The 19,926-nt window shown below is 40.4% G+C and overlaps 1 protein-coding gene across 12 annotated transcripts in view; it reads right to left on the bottom strand.

Moving 5' to 3' along the window:
- Nucleotides 1–19,926, bottom strand: part of SFI1 (SFI1 centrin binding protein) — an 86,279-nt gene that overhangs the window by 50,288 nt on the left and 16,065 nt on the right. For 10 of the 12 annotated variants that reach the window (XR_009005118.1, XR_009005119.1, XM_057527258.1 and 7 more), the window contains exons 3-5: nt 19,292–19,465; nt 18,016–18,087; nt 8,608–8,718 (exon numbers count right to left, since the gene is read on the bottom strand). Coding sequence is in view for 10 of the 12 variants with exons in the window: in XM_057527258.1 (XP_057383241.1) it covers nt 8,608–8,718; nt 18,016–18,087; nt 19,292–19,465 (357 nt within the window). In the remaining 2 variants the exon portion in view is untranslated. The remainder of the gene's footprint in view (nt 1–8,607; nt 8,719–18,015; nt 18,088–19,291; nt 19,466–19,926) is intronic. The other 2 variants (XM_057527251.1, XM_057527254.1) reach the window with 2 other exon arrangements.

Raw genomic sequence — 19,926 nt, 5'->3', positions numbered from 1 at the left:
ATAGTACTGGGAGTCCTAGCCAGAGCAATTGGGAAACAAAAAAAAAAAGAAAGAAAAGGCATTGGAATTGGAAAGGAAGAAGTAAAACTGTCTCTATTTGCAGATGCCATGATTTTACATACAGAAACTCTTAGAGACTCAACCAAAAAATTGTTAGATCTAATCAATGAACTCAGTAAAATCACAGGATATAAAATTAACGTAAAAAACTAAGTAGCAATGCTATACAATAACAACAAATTATCTGAAAAAGAAATAAATCAATCTCACTTACAATAGCATCAAAAATAACAAAAAGCTTAGGAATAAATTTAACCAAGGAGGTGAAAGGTCTCTACTCTGAAAACTACAAGACATTGATGAAAGAAATCAAAGAAGACAAATAAATGGAAAGGTATTCCATGTCCATGAATTGGAAAAATATTGTTAAAATGTTAGTACTACCAAAAGCCATCTATAGATTCAATGCAATCCCTATCAAGATTCCAATGGCATGTTTACAAAAGTAGAAAAAACAATCCTAAAATTTATGTGGAACCACAAAAGACCCCAAATAGTCAAAGCAATCCAGAGAAAGAACAAAGCAGGAGGCATTACACTTCCTGTTTTCAAGCTATAGTATATTATGGCACTGGCATAAAAACAAACAGACTAATGGAATAGAGTTGAGAGCCCCCAAATTAACCCAAGTATATACCGTCATCTAATATTTGACAAGGGAGCCAAGAATATTCAATGGAAAAAAGACAGTCTCTTCAATAAATGGTGCTGGGAAAACTGGATATTCACATGTAAAAGAATGAAACTAGATTCATATCTAACACCACTCATTAACCAGAAATGGATTAAAGACTTAAATGCAAGACCTGAAACCATGAAATTCCTAGAAGAAAATATAGGAAAAAAGCTCCTTCACATAAATCTTAGCAATGATTTTTTGGATATGACACCTAAAGCACAAGCAACAAAATAAAAAATAAACAAGTGGGACTACAGCAAACCAAAAGGCTTATGCACAGCAAAAGACACAGCCAACAAAGTGAAAAAGACAACCTACAAAATGGGAAAAAAATATTTGCAACCCATATAGCTGATAAGGGATTAATATCCAAAATATATGAAGAACTCATATAACTCAATAGCAAAAAAAAGAATAATCCAATTTAAAAGTGGGCAAAGGACCTAAACAGACATTTTTCCAAAGGAGATATACAAATGGTCAACAAGTACATGAAAAAATGCTCAACACTACTAGTCATTAGGAAAATATAAATCAAAATCACGAGATCAAAATCACCACACACCTGTTAAAATGGCCATCATCAAAAAGACAAGATAGAATTATAATGTGCACCTAAATTTATATAATGTTATAAACCAATTTTACCTCAATTAAAAAAAGGAAAAGTAGGAAATTAGGTCTCCAAAAAATAAGACATAAAAAAGAAAAAAAAAAGACAAGAGATAACACACACTGGTGAGGATATGGAGAAAAGGGAAACTTGTGGACTGTTGGTAGGATTGTAAATTGGTATAGCCACCAAGGAAAACAGTATGCAGGATCTTTAAAAAATTAAAAATAGAACTACCAGACAATCCAGCAATCCCACTTCTGGGAATATATCCAAAGGAAACAAAAACACTAACTTGAAAAGATATCTGCACCACCGTGTTCACAGCAGCATTATTTACAATAGCCACGAGAGGGAAACAACCTAAGTGTCCAAAGGTGGATGAATGGGTAAAGTTGTGGTATCTATATACAATGGAATTTACTCAGCCATTAAAAAATGAGGAAACCCCGTAAAAACATATACATTAAAAAAAAGAGGATGGAGATTAACCAAGATGGCGGAGTAGAAGGACGTGCTCTCACTCCCTCTTGCGAGAGCACCAGAATCACAACTGGCTGCTGGACAATCATTGACAGGAAGACCCTGGACTTCACCAAGGAGGACACCCCACGTCCAAGGACAGAGGAGAAGCCACAGTGAGACGACACCTTATTTAGAGATTAACCAAGATGGCGGAGTAGAAGGACGTGCTCTCACTCCCTCTTGCGAGAGCACCAGAATCACAACTGGCTGCTGGACAATCATTGACAGGAAGACCCTGGACTTCACCAAGGAGGACACCCCACGTCCAAGGACAGAGGAGAAGCCACAGTGAGACGGTAGGAGGGGCGCAATCAGAGTAAAATCAAATCCCATAACTGCTGGGTGGGTGACTCACAGACTGGCGAACACTTATACCACAGAAGTCCACCCACTGGAGTGAAGGTTCTGAGCCCCACCTCAGGCTTCCCAACCTGGGGGTCCGGCAAAGGGAGGAGGAATTCCTAGAGAATCAGACTTTGAAGTCTAGTGGGAATTGATTGCAGGACTGTGACAGGACTGGGGGAAACAGAGACCCCACTCTTGGAGGGCACACACAAAGTAATGTGTGCATCGGGACCCAGGGGAAGGAGCAGTGACCCTGGGGGAGACTGAACCAGACGTACCTGCTGGTGTTGGGGGGTCTCCTGCAGAGGCGAGTGGTGGCTCTGTTTCACCGTGGGGATAAGGACACTGGCAGCAGAGGTCCTGGGAAGTTCTCCTGGGCGTGAGCCCTCCCAGAGTCTGCCATTAACCCCACCAAAGAGCACGGGTAGGCTCCAGTGTTGGGTTGCCTCAGGCAAAACAACCAACAGGGAGGGAACCCAGCCCCACCCATCAACAGTCAAGTGGATTAAGGTTTTACTGGGCTCTGATCGCCACAGCAACAGGGAGGGAACCCAGCCCCACCCATCAACAGTCAAGTGGATTAAGGGTTTACTGAGCTCTGACCGCCACAGCAACAGTCAGCTCTACCCACCACCAGAGCCTCCCATCAAGCCTCTTAGATAGCCTCAACCACCAGAGGGCAGACAACAGAAGCAAGAAAAACTACAATCCTGCAGCCTGTGGACCAAAAACCACAGTTACAGAAAGACAGAGAAGATGAAAAGGCAGAGGGCTATGTACCAGATGAAGGAACAAGAAAAAACCCCAGAAAAACAACTAAATGAAGTGGAGATAGGCAACCTTCCAGAAAAAGAATTCAGAATAATGATAGTGAAGATGATCCAGGACCTCGGAATAAGAATGGAGGCAAAGATTGAGAAGATGCAAGAAATGATTAACAAAGACCTAGAAGAATTAAAGAACAAACAAACAGAGATGGCCAATACAATAACTGAAATGAAAAATACACTAGAAGGAATCAATAGCAGAATAACTGAGGCAGAAGAACGGATAAGTGACCTGGAAGACAGAATGGTGGAATTCACTGCTGCGGAACAGACTAAAGAAAAAAGACTAAAAAGAAATGAAGACAGCCTAAGAGACCTCTGGGACAACATTAAACGCAACAACATTCGCATTATAGGGGTCCCAGAAGGAGAAGAGAGAGAGAAAGGACCAGAGAAAATATTTGAAGAGATTATAATCGAAAACTTCCCTAACATGGGAAAGGAAATAGCCACCCAAGTCCAGGAAGCGCAGAGAGTCCCATACAGAATAAACCCAAGGAGAAACACGCCGAGACACATAGTAATCAAAGTGGCAAAAATTAAAGACAAAGAAAAATTATTGAAAGCAGCAAGGGAAAAACGACAAATAACATACAAGGGAACCCCCATAAGGTTAACAGCTGATTTCTCAGCAGAAACTCTGCAAGCCAGAAGGGAGTGGCATGAAATACTTAAAGTGATGAAAGGGAAGAACCTACAACCAAGATTACTCTACCCAGCAAGGATCTCATTTAGATTTGATGGAGAAATCAAAAGCTTTACAGACAAGCAAAAGCTAAGAGAATTCAGCACCACCAAACCAGCTCTACAACAAATGCTAAAGGAACTTCTCTAAGTGGGAAACACAAGAGAAGAAAAGGACCTACAAAAACAAACCCAAAACAATTAAGAAAATGGTCATAGGAACATACATATCGATAATTACCTTAAACGTGAATGGATTAAATGCCCCAACCAAAAGACATAGACTGGCTGAATGGATACAAAAACAAGACCCATATATATGCTGTCTACAAGAGACCCACTTCAGACCTAGGGACACATACAGACTGAAAGTGAGGGGATGGAAAAAGATATTCCATGCAAATGGAAATCAAAAGAAAGCTGGAGTAGCTATACTCATATCAGATAAAATAGACTTTAAAATAAAGAATGTTACAAGAGACAAGGAAGGACACTACATAATGATCCAGGGATCAATCCAAGAAGAAGATATAACAATTATAAATATATATGCACCCAACATAGGAGCACCTCAATACATAAGGCAACTGCTAACAGCTATAAAAGAGGAAATCGACAGTAACACAATAATAGTGGGGGACTTTAACACCTCACTTACACCAATGGACAGATCATCCAAAATGAAAATAAATAAGGAAACAGAAGCTTTAAATGACACAATAGACCAGATAGATTTAATTGATATATATAGGACATTCCATCCAAGAACGGCAGATTACACGTTCTTCTCAAGTGCACACGGAACATTCTCCAGGATAGATCACATCTTGGGTCACAAATCAAGCCTCAGTAAATTTAAGAAAATTGAAATCATATCAAGCATCTTTTCTGACCACAACGCTATGAGATTAGAAATGAATTACAGGGAAAAAAACGTAAAAAAGACAAACACATGGAGGCTAAACAATACGTTACTAAATAACCAAGAGATCACTGAAGGAATCAAACAGGAAATAAAAAAATACCTAGAGACAAATGACAATGAAAACACGACGACCCAAAACCTATGGGATGCAGCAAAAGCGGTTCTAAGAGGGAAGTTTATAGCTATACAAGCCTACCTAAAGAAACAAGAAAAATCTCAAGTAAACAATCTAACTTTACACCTAAAGAAACTAGAGAAAGAAGAACAAACAAAACCCAAAGTTAGCAGAAGGAAAGAAATCATAAAGATCAGAGCAGAAATAAATGAAATAGAAACAAAGAAAACAATAGCAAAGATCAATAAAACTAAAAGTTGGTTCTTTGAGAAGATAAACAAAATTGATAAGCCATTAGCCAGACTCATCAAGAAAAAGAGGGAGAGGACTCAAATCAATAAAATCAGAAATGAAAAAGGAGAAGTTACAACAGACACCGCAGAAATACAAAACATCCTAAGAGACTACTACAAGCAACTTTATGCCAATAAAATGGACAACCTGGAAGAAATGGACAAATTCTTAGAAAGGTATAACCTTCCAAGACTGAATCAGGAAGAAACAGAAAATATCAACAGACCAATCACAAGTAATGAAATTGAAACTGTGATTAAAAATCTTCCAACAAACAAAAGTCCAGGACCAGATGGCTTCACAGGTGAATTCTATCAAACATTTAGAGAAGAGCTAACGCCCATCCTTCTCAAACTCTTCCAAAAAATTGCAGAGGAAGGAACTCTCCCAAACTCATTCTATGAGGCCACAATCACCCTGATACCAAAACCAGACAAAGACACTACAAAAAAAGAAAATTACAGACCAATATCACTGATGAATATAGATGCAAAAATCCTCAACAAAATACTAGCAAACAGAATCCAACAACACATTAAAAGGATCATACACCACGATCAAGTGGGATTTATCCCAGGGATGCAAGGATTCTTCAATATACGCAAATCAATCAATGTGATACACCATATTAACAAATTGAAGAATAAAAACCATATGATCATCTCAATAGATGCAGAAAAAGCTTTTGACAAAATTCAACACCCATTTATGATAAAAACTCTCCAGAAAGTGGGCATAGAGGGAACCTACCTCAACATAATAAAGGCCATATATGACAAACCCACAGCAAACATCATTCTCAATGGTGAAAAACTGAAAGCATTTCCTCTAAGATCAGGAACGAGACAAGGATGTCCACTCTCACCACTATTATTCAACATAGTTCTGGAAGTCCTAGCCACGGCAATCAGAGAAGAAAAAGAAATAAAAGGAATACAAATTGGAAAAGAAGAAGTAAAACTGTCACTGTTTGCGGATGACATGATACTATACATAGAGAATCCTAAAACTGCCACCAGAAAACTGCTAGAGCTAATTAATGAATATGGTAAAGTTGCAGGTTACAAAATTAATGCACAGAAATCTCTTGCATTCCTATACACTAATGATGAAAAATCTGAAAGAGAAATTATGGAAACACTCCCATTTACCATTGCAACAAAAAGAATAAAATACCTAGGAATAAACCTACCTAGGGAGACAAAAGACCTGTATGCAGAAAACTATAAGACACTGATGAAAGAAATTAAAGATGATACCAACAGATGGAGAGATATACCATGTTCTTGGATTGGAAGAATCAACATTGTGAAAATGAGTATACTACCCAAAGCAATCTACAGATTCAATGCAATCCCTATCAAATTACCAATGGCATTTTTTACGGAGCTAGAACAAATCATCTTAAAATTTGTATGGAGACAGAAAAGACCCCGAATAGCCAAAGCAGTCTTGAGGCAAAAAAATGGAGCTGGAGGAATCAGACTCCCTGACTTCAGACTATACTACAAAGCTACAGTAATCAAGACAATATGGTACTGGCACAAAAACAGAAACATAGATCAATGGAACAAGATAGAAAGCCCAGAGATTAACCCACGCACCTATGGTCAACTAATCTATGACAAAGGAGGCAAAGATATACAATGGAGAAAAGACAGTCTCTTCAATAAGTGGTGCTGGGAAAACTGGACAGCCACATGTAAAAGAATGAAATTAGAATACTCCCTAACACCATACACAAAAATAAACTCAAAATGGATTAGAGACCTAAATATAAGACTGGACACTATAAAACTCTTAGAGGAAAACATAGGAAGAACACTCTTTGACATAAATCACAGCAAGATCTTTTTCGATCCACCTCCTAGAGTAATGGAAATAAAAACAAAAATAAACAAGTGGGACCTAATGAAACTTCAAAGCTTTTGCACAGCAAAGGAAACCATAAACAAGACGAAAAGACAACCCTCAGAATGGGAGAAAATATTTGCAAATGAATCAACGGACAAAGGATTAATCTCCAAAATATATAAACAGCTCATTCAGCTCAATATCAAAGAAACAAACACCCCAATCCAAAAATGGGCAGAAGACCTAAATAGACATTTCTCCAAAGAAGACATACAGACGGCCACGAAGCACATGAAAAGATGCTCAACATCACTAATTATTAGAGAAATGCAAATCAAAACTACAATGAGGTATCACCTCACTCCTGTTAGAATGGGCATCATCAGAAAATCTACAAACAACAAATGCTGGAGAGGGTGTGGAGAAAAGGGAACCCTCTTGCACTGTTGGTGGGAATGTAAATTGATACAGCCACTATGGAGAACAATATGGAGGTTCCTTAAAAAACTAAAACTAGAATTACCATATGACCCAGCAATCCCACTACTGGGCATATACCCAGAGAAAACCGTAATTCAAAAAGACACGTGCACCCGAATGTTCATTGCAGCACTATTTACAATAGCCAGGTCATGGAAGCAACCTAAATGCCCATCAACAGACGAATGGATAAAGAAGTTGTGGTACATATATACGATGGAATATTATTCAGCCATAAAAAGGAACGAAATTGAGTCATTTGTTGAGAAGTGGATGGATCTAGAGGCTGTCATACAGAGTGAAGTAAGTCAGAAAGAGAAAAACAAATATCGTATGTTAATGCATGTATGTGGAACCTAGAAAAATGGTACAGATGAGCCAGTTTGCAGGGCAGAAGTTGAGACACAGATGTAGAGAATGGACATATGGACACCAAGGGGGGAAAACTGCGATGAGGTGGGGATGGTGATGTGCTGAATTGGGCGATTGGGATTGACATGTATACACTGATGTGTATAAAACTGATGCCTAATAAGAACCTGCAGTATAAAAAAACAAACAAAACAACTAAAAAAAAAAAAAAAAAAAGAGGAAACCCTGCCATTTGCGACAACATGGATGGACCTTGAGGGCATTAGGGTAAGTGAAATATGTCAGACAGAGAAAGACAAATACTATATGATCTCACTTATATGTGGAATCTTAAAAAAAAAAAAAAAAAAAAAAACAAACTCAGAAAAAGATCAGATTTGTGGTTACCAGAGGCCGGGTGGGTTGGGGGCGGCAGTCAAAAGATACAAACTTCCAGTTATGAGACAAAGAAGTTCTAGGGATGTAATGTACAACATGATGACTATAGTTACTACTGCTGTATGATATATATGGAAGTTGTTAAGACAGTAAGTAAATCCTAGAAGTTCTCATTACAAGGAGAAAATTTTTTTCTTTTTTTTTTCCCTTTTCTTTTTATCGTATCTATATGAGATGATAAACATTAACTAAACTTACTGTGGTAATCATTTCATAATATGTAAGTCAAACCTTTATTCTGTACACCTAAAACTCATACAGTAATTAATATATGTCAATTATATCTCAATAAAACCAGAAAAAAAACTTCTATCCTTTTGACCAGAAACATGCCAACAAGTAATTATCTGATAACGTGTATCAGTAAAATTAAAGTAACGTAACATGAAATCCTACCTATAGTGACAGTCAGCTCGAACGCGGAGTTTCCACTCTCGATGGGAAACCCACCACTCTTCTTTCCATTCTTCAAAGACCTTCTGCAGAATTCTTTGCTCATAGTAAAACCTAGGGCAATGAAAAAAAAATCAGAGAGACATAACTAACAATGTTGGAGCTGGTATCTACTCCCAAATCACCGTTTCATATGGCCATTGCTTTCTCATAGAAAAGTGTGGTTCATTATTTGATAACACCAAAATAGATTAAAAATAGACATATTTAACTTTTTCAGATCAAAACATTAGAACTACTTAAACTAGAAATGAGGCTAAAAAATTTTATACTCTAGATCTTACCAATTAAAGAGATGAAAGTAAAAAAATCTGACTTTTCAAATACCATAAGTGAGTTGAGAATTAACATTCTCAATTTTTTTCATTCACCAGACTAAAAAATATATTTGATTAGTAAAAGATAGTAGCTACACTTCTCATTTACATACCCAGGAGATTAAAAGTTATAAAATAAGCAAATGCCTAATGGTATTCCTAGGACTTAACAGAATATATTAGTTTAACTGAAATCAGACTAGGGGAGTTATAACAAGAGCAAAAGAGAAGAGAAAATAAGAAGGGAAAAAGCTACTAAGAAAGAAAGCAGCAGGGCAGTGAGATTGTGCTGATGCTAACAGGCATGGTCAAGAAGACTGGTAACTCAGGAACTCTGGCCTGTCAGTCACTCCAAATTTCTTTTCATGGTTCTGTAGGTTACTAACATGTCCTTCTTCCTCACCCACTCACAGGTTTTAAAAAACTGGCTGGCAAAACTATACATAGAGAAATTCACCTCCCAATGTTTATTGCAGCATTATTTACAACAGCCAAGACATGGGACTTCCGGGTGGTCCAGTGGGTAGGGCTCCATGCTCCCAATGTGGGGGCCTGGGTTTGATCCCTGGTTGGGGAATTAGATTCCACATGCTGCAACTAAAAGCCTGCATGCTCCAACTAAGAAGCCTGCATGCCACAACAAAGATCCAGCATGCCGCAACTAAGACCCTTTGCAGCCTAAATAAATAAATAAATATTTTAAAAAACAAAAAAAACAATAGCCAAGACATGGAAGCAACCTAAATGTCCATCGACAGATGAATGGATTAAGAAGATGTGGTACATAAATATACAATGGAATATAACTCAGCCATAAAAAAGAATGAAAAAATGCCATTTGTAGCAACATGGATGGACCTGGAGATTACCATACTAAGTGAAGTAAGTCAGACAAAGAAAGACAAATAGCATATGATATCACTTACATGCAGAATCTAAAAAAAAAAAAAAAAAAAAGATACAAATGAACTTATCTACAAACAGAAACAGACTCACAGACTTAGAGAATGAACTTATGGTTACCAGGGGGGAAGACTGGGGGAGAAGAACAGACTGGGAATTTGGGATTGACTGCTATATTTAAAATAGATAACCAGGGCTTCCCTGGTGGCGCAGTGGTTAAGAATCCGCCTGCCAATGGAGGGGCATGGGTTCAAGCCCTGGTCCAGGAAGATCCCACATGTCGCGGAGCAACTTAGCCCATGTGCCACAACTACTGAAGCCCACACACCTAGAGCCCGTGCTCCACAAGAGAAGCCACCTCAATGAGAAGCCCGCACACTGAAACAAAGAGTAGCCCCCGCTCACCGCAACTAGAGAAAGCCCGCGCACAGCAACGAAGACCCAACACAGCCAAAATAAATAAAATAAAATAAATAAATAAAGATAAGAATTTAAATTAATTAATTAAATTAAATAGATAACCAGCAAGGACCTACTGTATAGCACAGGGAACTCTGCTCAATATTCTGTAATAACCTAAACGGGAAAAGAATTTGAAAAAGAATGGAAAAAAATAAAAATAAAAGAAATTCACCTCACTGTTGTTCATAGTAATAAATAAAAAGAGAAAATCACCATAGGTACCCATCAAAAGGGGACAGCTTAAATTCAATCAACGCTACTCAGTAATTTTTTAATGAATAGAGTAGAGCAAAAGATACTGAAATGGAAGATGCTCCAGAAAAATTGCTGGATGAAAAAATAAAGCTACCTTGTGGTAGGTATGATATGTTTTTTAACCTTTTTAAAATTTATTTTTTTATTTATTATTTTTTATTACTATTTTTTGGGGCCATGCTGCAGCACATAGGGTTTTAGTTCCCTGACCAGGGATTGAACCCCCGCCCCCTACAGGGGAAGCATGAAGTCTTAACCACTGGATCACCAGTGAAATCCCCTAAACTCTCTTTTTTTAAAATTTATTTTATTTATTTATTTTTGGCTGCTTTGGTTGTTTGTTGCTACGCGCAGGGTTTCTCTAGTTGCAGCGAGCGGGGGCACTCTTTGTTGCAGTGTGTGGGCTTCTCATTGCGGTGACTTCTCTTGTTTCGGAGCTCAGGCTCTAGGCACGTGGGCTTCAGTAGTTGTGGCACACGGGCTCAGTAGTTGTGCCTTGTGGGCTCTAGAGCGCAGGCTCAGTAGTTATGGCGCATGGGCTTAGTTGCTCCACGGCATGTGGGATCTTCCTGGACCAGGGCTCGAACCCGTGTCCCCTGCACTGGCAGGAGGATTCTTAACCACTGCGCCACCAGGGAAGCCCCTAAACTCTTTTTTAAAGCTAATTTTTTTTTTTTGTATTTCCAGGACTCATATGTTGGAATTAATATAATATACACCAAATATATATGTATAAAATGTATGCACACACCAACATATTTGTATGTATACATAAAAACATATCTATCTATATGCATACATGTATGTGTACATATATAAGTTATTATATTATACAAATTAAAAGCCTGAAAAGATCTCCAAAATACTAAACTGTTACCAGTGGTTCTGTCTCAGGGAGGGATTGTTATTACCAGGAGACTAGTATTTCCTGTATTACACATTTCTTTAGTTTGAAAAAATTTTTGAGCAACAGCTTTGTTCATAATTTTTAAAATTTTTAGTGGAAAAGAACCACACCCATTTGCACATTTACTTCCTTCTACCATCTACTATCTATCCATCTACTTCCTTCCTTTCCCAAAACCTCACTAAAATAACAGCAAATACTTTCAAAAGGTGTAAGCCCACAAAGAAAGAGAACAGGAGCAACAATGTTAGGCAAGAGATGCCAACAAATTTTAGACGACAGAAAGCAGGCAGGCGAGTGGCAACTGAATCAACAGGTGAAAGAAGGCAGAGAACTAAGTGTCGGTGGGAGGAGAGTCAAGAGGCAAGTGGCTGGTGGCATGAACCCCAGAGAGGCATAGGAACAAGAAGCCATCAGGAAAGGGGGAGCCCTGGGTGGAAATGAAAACACAGGATTGTTTGGAAGCCTGTGCGTAAGAAGCAGTTAGGCCCTTGGATCCCATTATTCACCCAGGCAGAGACTCAGGATTATCTCTGGAGAGGCTGAACCTGAGGGGCACTGGACTCTCCAACACCAGGCAGAGCTCGGGAGACAGTCCTAAACCGAGAGTCTACATACGGAACAGTGAGACCCACATTCCCTCTCCTCTGCTTGCCGCCAAGCTTATAACCACCACCCCCCACCTCCGCCCCACTCTACCCCAGAAGGAGTTTGGAGGACTCCTCTCCTCTGGGGAAAATTGATCAACCTAAGGGAAAAGGCCTTCAGATACTGACAGATGGAGTTCCCCCAATGAAACTATCTGGTCTCTGCCTCAAAAGCCTAAAGGGAAACCCTCAGCTTACAAGTCCCTATGCATACATTGAATGGGTATATAAGCTTCTAATATTAACTCTTAAACGTGAGCAGACAATAAAAGGATCTCTTGACATTTGAGGAAAGACTACAACATGAGACAGTGAACAAAAGCACACAGAAGAAAGGAGCTTAGAAGAAACAGAGCAGACAAAAACCTTAAAATAAATCATTACATTAACCTCAAAAAAATTATGAGCCTCCAGGATGTTATTCTTTTAAAAAAAGGAATATTCAGAGGACAAAAAAGAGCTCTTGGAAATTAAAACTATGATGGCAGAAATGAAAAAGAAAAGATCCATAGATAGGTAAAACAAAAAGGTGACTGGCCTATAGGCCACAGTAAGGACTCTGGCTTTTACTGTAAGCAGGATGGGAAGCTGCCCGAGGTCTGAGCCGAAGAGTGACGTGATTGGATTACTCAAGACTGCCTGTGTGAAGAGACTGACTAAGGACAAGGCTGGGAGCAGGAGACCAGTGAGGAGGCTCCTGAAGTCATTCAGGGGAGACATGATGGCCTGGACCAGGGTGGTAGCAACGGGAGGTACTGAAAAGAGCTTGGAGTCTGAATCTATTTTGAAGGTTGAATCAACGTAATTTTGGCATTTGGCATTTGGCATTGCAATCGGGGAGTGAGGGAATAAGATACCAAGGATGACTCCTAGGTTTCTGACCCGAGTCCCTGGAAGGATGGGAGCTTCCTTTACTGGACAGAGGAACACTCAGCAGGGAGGTCTGTGGGCAAGGTCTAGACTTTGGTTACGAACATACTGAGTTGTGACGTCTATTGGGCGCAGAGTGGAGTGTCACGTGTGTAGCAGTCCAGGAAGAGGTCTGGGCTGGGTGTGTACCTTTGGGAATCATGGGTTGAGGTTGCCACGGTTGGGAGGTAGACAGAGAGGTAGTGTAAGGACTGGGGGTGGGATACTTAGATGAGGAGGAACCAACAAAAGAGAGTTAGAGGGAACAAAGAGGTGGAAGGGAAACAGAGAGGATGGTAACCTTGACACTGGGAGAAGAAAGGGCTCCTTGAAGAAGGGAATGATGGGTTGTCTAATGCTTCTTGGTAAGTCAAGTGAGAGGAAATTTAAGAATTCACCATTGATTTTAGCAAATGTAGTGACCTTACAAAAGCAAAAACAATTTTGGTGGCATGATGGAATCAAAAGCCTCGTAGGATGGACTTGAGACTACAAAAAGAGGTGCTGGAGAGATTGGGGATGGCAGGAAATGCAGAGGGAAGCAAAGAGATGGAGAGCTAGCTGCAGGAGGAAGTAGCATCAAAGGGATTTTTTTTTTTCAGGATAGGAAAATAATAGCATTATATGCTGGTACAAATGATCCAGTAAAGAGGGAAAAATTGATACAGAAGAGACAGAAAAAAAACTGCTAGTGTGATGGCCTGGAGTAGGCACAAGGGGAATGCAACACAAAAGGATTTTGCCACAGATGAATACATGGCCAGTACATTTGTCTAACAGTTGGGAAAGCAGGTCATATGGCGATAGATGCTGGCAGTCAGTAGACTGAGTGATGGTCTCTTCTGTTACTTCTATTTTCTCAAGAAAATAGGAAGCAAAGCCTTAACTAAGAATGACGAAAAATACTGATAAATTAAATACTCTAAATGGACGTGACTGTTTTATCTACTTCCCAAATTAGCCAAGTAATTTTGTTCAGATATTCTCTTCAGAAAAAGAGGTGACTACTTCCTATTTAAGACTGCCTTACAGGGATTCCCTGGTGGCGCAGTGGTTGAGAATCTGCCTGCTAATGCAGGGGACACGGGTTCGAGCCCTGGTCTGGGAAGATCCCACATGCCACGGAGCAGCTGGGCCCGTGAGCCACAATTGCTGAGCCTGCGCGTCTGGAGCCTGTGCCCCGCGACGGGAGGGGCCGCGATAGAGAAAGGCCCGCGCACCGCGATGAAGAGCGGTCCCCGCACCGCGATGAAGAGTGGCCCCCGCTTGCCGCAACTGGAGAAAGCCCTCGCACGAACCGAAGACCCAACACAGCCAAAAATAAATAAATAAATAAATAAATAAGAAAATCCTTTAAAAAAAAAAAAAAAAAAAAAGACTGCCTTACATATGGACACATACTATATGTATTATTTTTGCCCTACTAATTCAGTGGTCATTTTGGTTCCATTTATTAATGATAAAACAACTCCAGTTTATAGAAGTTAAAACATTCTCCAAGCACATAAAGGTATTATTCTGAAGTTTCTGGTATGATATCATTCCCCTCTAACATTCCTAAAAGTGAGAAATAAATAATTCAATATGGGGCTTCCCTGGTGGCGCAGTGGTTGAGAGTCTGCCTGCTGATGCAGGGGACACGGGTTCCAGCCCTGGTCTGGGAAGATCCCACATGCCGCGGAGCAACTGGGCCCGTGAGCCACAACTACTGAGCCTGCGCGTCTGGAGCCTGTGCTCCGCAACAAGAGAGGCAGCGATAGTGAGAGGCCCGCGCACCGCGATGAAGAGTGGCCCCCGCTCGCCGCAACTGGAGAAAGCCCTCGCACAGAAACGAAGACCCAACACAGCCAATAAATAAATAAATAAATAAATAAATAAATAAATAAATAAATAATTAAAAAAAAAATAATTCAATATGGAAAAAGACCAAAAAAAAAAAAAAGCAAAGATCAATATGCCCAACTTTACCCAAAGTAACAAATAACCCACTTGATTTAAAAAGAGATTACAAGTTGAAACTGACCACCCCATCACAAATTTCAAAGTCAATGAAAACATAGTATCAGAATTATAATTCTGGTAGATGCTTAGAGAAAAAATATTCTCACTCTCTCATTTTACAATTTGAGAAACTGAGGCCTAGAGCTGTAACTTAACCCCAGATCAAACCATTATCTAGGGTCTAGGTAAGAACCAAAATTCAGGTCTCCTAAAATCCAGTCCAGTATTCTTTCCTGCCACCATTCAAGAGCAAAGAAAGGAAAAAGAGTACAATGTGAATGCTCTAACACAGTGAGGCAGACATCAGTTGCAGATACCCGACACCCACCACCAAGCCTCTGCTTCCTCACCAGCATCCACTAGGAAGGCTGGAAAGGTTTCTCTCCCAGCCTCTTCAGAAGCTAAAGATGGCCAGTGACATAGCTCTGGCCAATGAGGCAGAAGCAGCTGAGGGTTTCTAGGAAAGTTTTGCCTTCCTGATAGAGACAGGTCCAGCTGACACCACCCTTCCTCCCCCTTCCTGTGTAAAGCTAGAACAGTCATCTTGCAACTATACAGTGTCATCTCTAAGGACAAAGGGCCAGTACACTAAGGATGGTAAACTGGAAAGGATCTAAAAGCCTGAGTCTCTGATGACATCACTAAACACCTGAACCAATAACAACCTCCAAACTGTGAGAAAAAGCAAATCCCGATTTGTCTGAGCCATCGTCAGACTTTCTCTTACTTTGACTCAAATGCATTTCTAACATAATCAGCATTTCCCGAGTACTTGGAATATAAATAGGTATTATTTGAAAAGAGGTTTCCAGTTAAATATGAGTCAAATATGAGTTTAACAAAATCAAGCAGGAAAAGGATTTGGGGAAGAGAGTGAAGGCAGCAACATAGCTTTTCAGTCTCTGAATCCTTACAAAACACAGAGCAACCATGTAGTAAAACCAAAAACTCACATATCTATTACAACAAAACTAGGTGACAAGGTATCCCTACAAACCCAAAATGCAAGCAGGTGAGGACAAATCACCCAGAGTCAAAAGATCGCCATGGTATTAACATTTGTACAGAAGAAAGAAGGAGCGATGAAGGTGGTATCTGAGGAAGCTGAGAACAGGAGAACCTGAATCAGCCAATAAGTAGTCACTGGAAAGTGCAGAGGCCCAACTTGAGACCAGAAGCTGAAACTGAGAGGAGTTTTGTTCTCTCCAAAACCAGGGCTCATGTAAGAGCTGAAGCTGCTGGAGCAGTCTGGCCCCAACGGTCTCAAAACCGACCTGACCTCAAAAACAGACAGGGCTTCATACTGAGGAGGAACTGCTGGGAGCAGAATAGAAACTGAGCAGGAGAAGGACAAGGAGACAAGGAAAGAGAGGATCAGACCAAGCGTGGTAGGGGAACAAGCCAGGATACTCCATAGAGCAAGCCGCCACATCTGTGAAAGATATGAAACCTGGATCACAGATGGAAACCTGGAGATACAGGAAGAAACAAAGAAGAACAAGAAGTGTAAACACATGAATAAATATAAATGAATATTGGCTGTGTAAAATGAGAGTAATAACGTTCTGCAGATTTTAAAATATAAACTGAATTAAGGGAATTCCCTGGAGGTCCAGTGGTTAAGATTCAGCACTTTCACTGCTGTGGCCTGGATTCGATCCCTGGTCAGGGAACTAAGATCCTGTAAGCTGCACGGCTCAGCCAAAAAAAAAAAATTTTTAATTTAATTTAGAAAAACAAAAATAAACAATTAAAATACATTACGATAAGGGGATATAAGTGGGGACAGCGACAGGAGAGTTAAAGTGTTCGAAGGACCCTGCCTTGTTTGGGAAGAGGGCAAAAAAACCAATTAACATTAGATCCCAGTAAGTTAAACAAACATATTATATTTGTTACGGCAGTCAGTAAAAGAAGGATAAAAGAGTATATAATTTCTAAGCTAACAGGGAGGAAGATAAATAAAATACTCAATTGAGTAAAAAAAAAAGAAAAACAAGAGTCTTCCGATAATGGCAAACTATGTTACTCTGATCAGTTCTCCACTGAGAACAAGAAAAGACAAAAAAAAAAATTATTGAAGGCAAGAAGAGCTACCAAGGCAGTAAAGAAGGGCAGGGCCAAGGTCCAGGGAAAGAAGGAAAAGCAGAGGTAGACTATGCCTCATCCCTGCAGCTGCGATGGGCTGTGGCCACACTGGGAGCCTCACTGGTAAAGACACACGAAGAAGATGGGAATAGCAAGGCCCTCCACAAGGTATACCAAGAAAAAATTTCAGAGAACACACACAGGCCAAATTTGCTTGAGAAACCTTGAATCAAGAGACCTTGATGTTCCAGATCAGGAAAGCCATACTATCAGAAAAATGAAACAGGAAAGGCTATAGTAAGGGGAGAGGTGAAGGGTGAGAACCCATAACATTTCAGTTTTTAAAAAACACTTACATTTTCAATGGCTGTCAGTTCTCTGAAACATCCCCTACACTGCCCCTTCTCTCCATCCCTCTGGCCTCCTGCACAGTGTCCCTGACCCCGGTGGTTCCCCCTTGCGACCCACTTAGGGCGCTGCAGCTAAAGCAATGTTAACCAAAACCCGCAGCAGCAGGTGGCAGCCTAGACAAAGTGAAGCTACCAGGCAGAGGGACTTTCACTTGACTCAGTTTCACTCCTCTTGCAAATGCCAACTTTTCCCCCAGGTTCTGCCCTAGACCAAGTCAATCTGCCAGTCTCGCCAGGGACCTGAAAGAGCTCATTTACTTCTCCTGGGCAAACATTCATTCAGTCAAACTAATATGTGTTAAGTTACCATTATATGATATACCTCCTGGAGTTTGGGGAGGAGCAGGGAAGGAATGCAACACATGCCATAGTAAAGGCTATACATGGGCTTAATACAAAACAAAATCCTAGCATGAACTCAGCAGAAGTTTTGTGTTCTGAACTAATACTACCTGGCTTTAGAGGGAAATACTCTTCCAAAAGTCATTCGAATCCACAAATACAAGAACTTTCTGGCCATGCATCTGAAAGAAGGAAAGAAATACATACATATTTTAAAACTCCATTTAGTTTATATCATCAATTTTCTGGAAAGGAGACGGAAACTTTAAGGTCCCAGGGAGTGGGATACTAGTGTGAGTCAAAAGGTGAATCATATATAGATAATCTTGCATCAAACAGAGCACAGGATGGGACAGATTTCTAAAGCTAACATCAAGCAGATTATTTTTAAAAAATACTTTCAATATAAAGTATTTTGTTGATAAAGATTTCAGAGATGAGAAAAAGGAAGTACATGCTAGTGCTTTTGTTCGTATTATTCTTCCTGCCTAAAACACCTGGCAAATGCCCACTTACCCACCAAGGCTCATCTTCAATGCTTACTCCTACATGAAGCGTTCCTGGACCTTCCCCAACCAAACAGAGCAAGTAGCTTGGTACTCTCAGACCCCTGCTCCAACCCCTAGTGTAACATTATGACACCAAATCCCAGGAAGCGGTTCACAGGGTGCCTGTTGTTCCCTCTGTACTGTGAGCCCCTGAGAGCAGGGACCATGGCTCACAGTATCCCCAGCTAGCACAGTGCCTGGAACACACAGAAAAAGTTGGCTTGTCTTGGCCAGTTGATCTCCAGGTTCAGCTTGGAATGCTCTTCCTCCTGCCCTTTACCTGGCTTATTCTTACATTATCCTTCAGGATTCGGCTAAACTCCACCTCCTCCAGGAAGTCACTGCTGGCTATGCTGGCATGGCTGTTCCTGCCAGGTGGCCTGTGGCACCACATCCTCCCTTCTCACAGCACTTACCACACTTCGCTGTTGTGGCTTGTTTAACAGTCTGCCAAGCCTACCTGATTTTACGCTTTCATGAGGTCTTGGACCAGGAATGATAAATTTTTGTTGAATGAGTAAAAGGATACCTTTCAAAGACCTAATCAAGAGTAGCAGAAAATGATCATTTTCTTGGACTATGTTTAGACTTCTTCTGGAAGACTCTTTATAGCTTATATATTGTGGGGCACAACTGGAGACCATGAATGAAAACACTCAATGACAGATTTTACATCAGCAGATTCCTAAATATTCTGAACATTGTGCCATGAAGAACAGTCAGCAAGGTCTCCAATTAACTGAGATAAGAGAATAAGAATCATCCCCTCATTTTAAGCAACAAGGGAGAACAATGGAAAAGTCACTGAGGCAGGGGAGGGGACCCCTCGCAAACTCACCTGATGCGCAGTTCTCTTAGCCTGCCCCTTCGGGTCCAGGCATATGAGGGATGATACTGTACAGGGTGCCTGGCCCTAGGTATCTCACTCCAGATCCCAGAAAAGGCAGAAGACTTCTTTTTGGATATTATCTTTGGAGAATAAGGTTTCTTAACTGCACCATCCCTTGAAGACCTTAAATTTGAGGAGTAAGGGATAAAGGAGAGAATCAAATTATCTCTGCATGTGACACAAATACTTTTTAACATACAAGTGAAATTGAACAGATAAGCTCACTGAGACGGAAAGATAATAACTCTGCTTCAAGGACAATAAGCAGCCCAATCTCTGACAGAAATACCCACCCTCTCTGGAGGTGGGTACTGCTGGCTCGGCTCTAAGCAGGAGCTATAGAGCTGGAGGGTACCTTGGAGTCATTAGTCCTAACACACTCTTTTTTAATGTGTCATTTAACAGGAATCATTTACAAATTGGAAACAGGTTCCTTTACGTAAAAAACTAGGAATGGGGGCTTCCCTGGTGGCGCAGTGGTTGAGAATCTGCCTGCTAATGCAGGGGACACGGGTTCGAGCCCTGGTCTGGGAAGATCCCATATGCCGCAGAGCAACTAGGCCCGTGAGCCACAACTACTGAGC

The sequence above is a fragment of the Balaenoptera acutorostrata genome, chromosome 13, assembly GCF_949987535.1.
Source record: "Balaenoptera acutorostrata chromosome 13, mBalAcu1.1, whole genome shotgun sequence".
NCBI classification, from domain to species: Eukaryota; Metazoa; Chordata; class Mammalia; order Artiodactyla; family Balaenopteridae; genus Balaenoptera; species Balaenoptera acutorostrata.
This window is presented reverse-complemented; position numbering and strand designations above follow the sequence as displayed.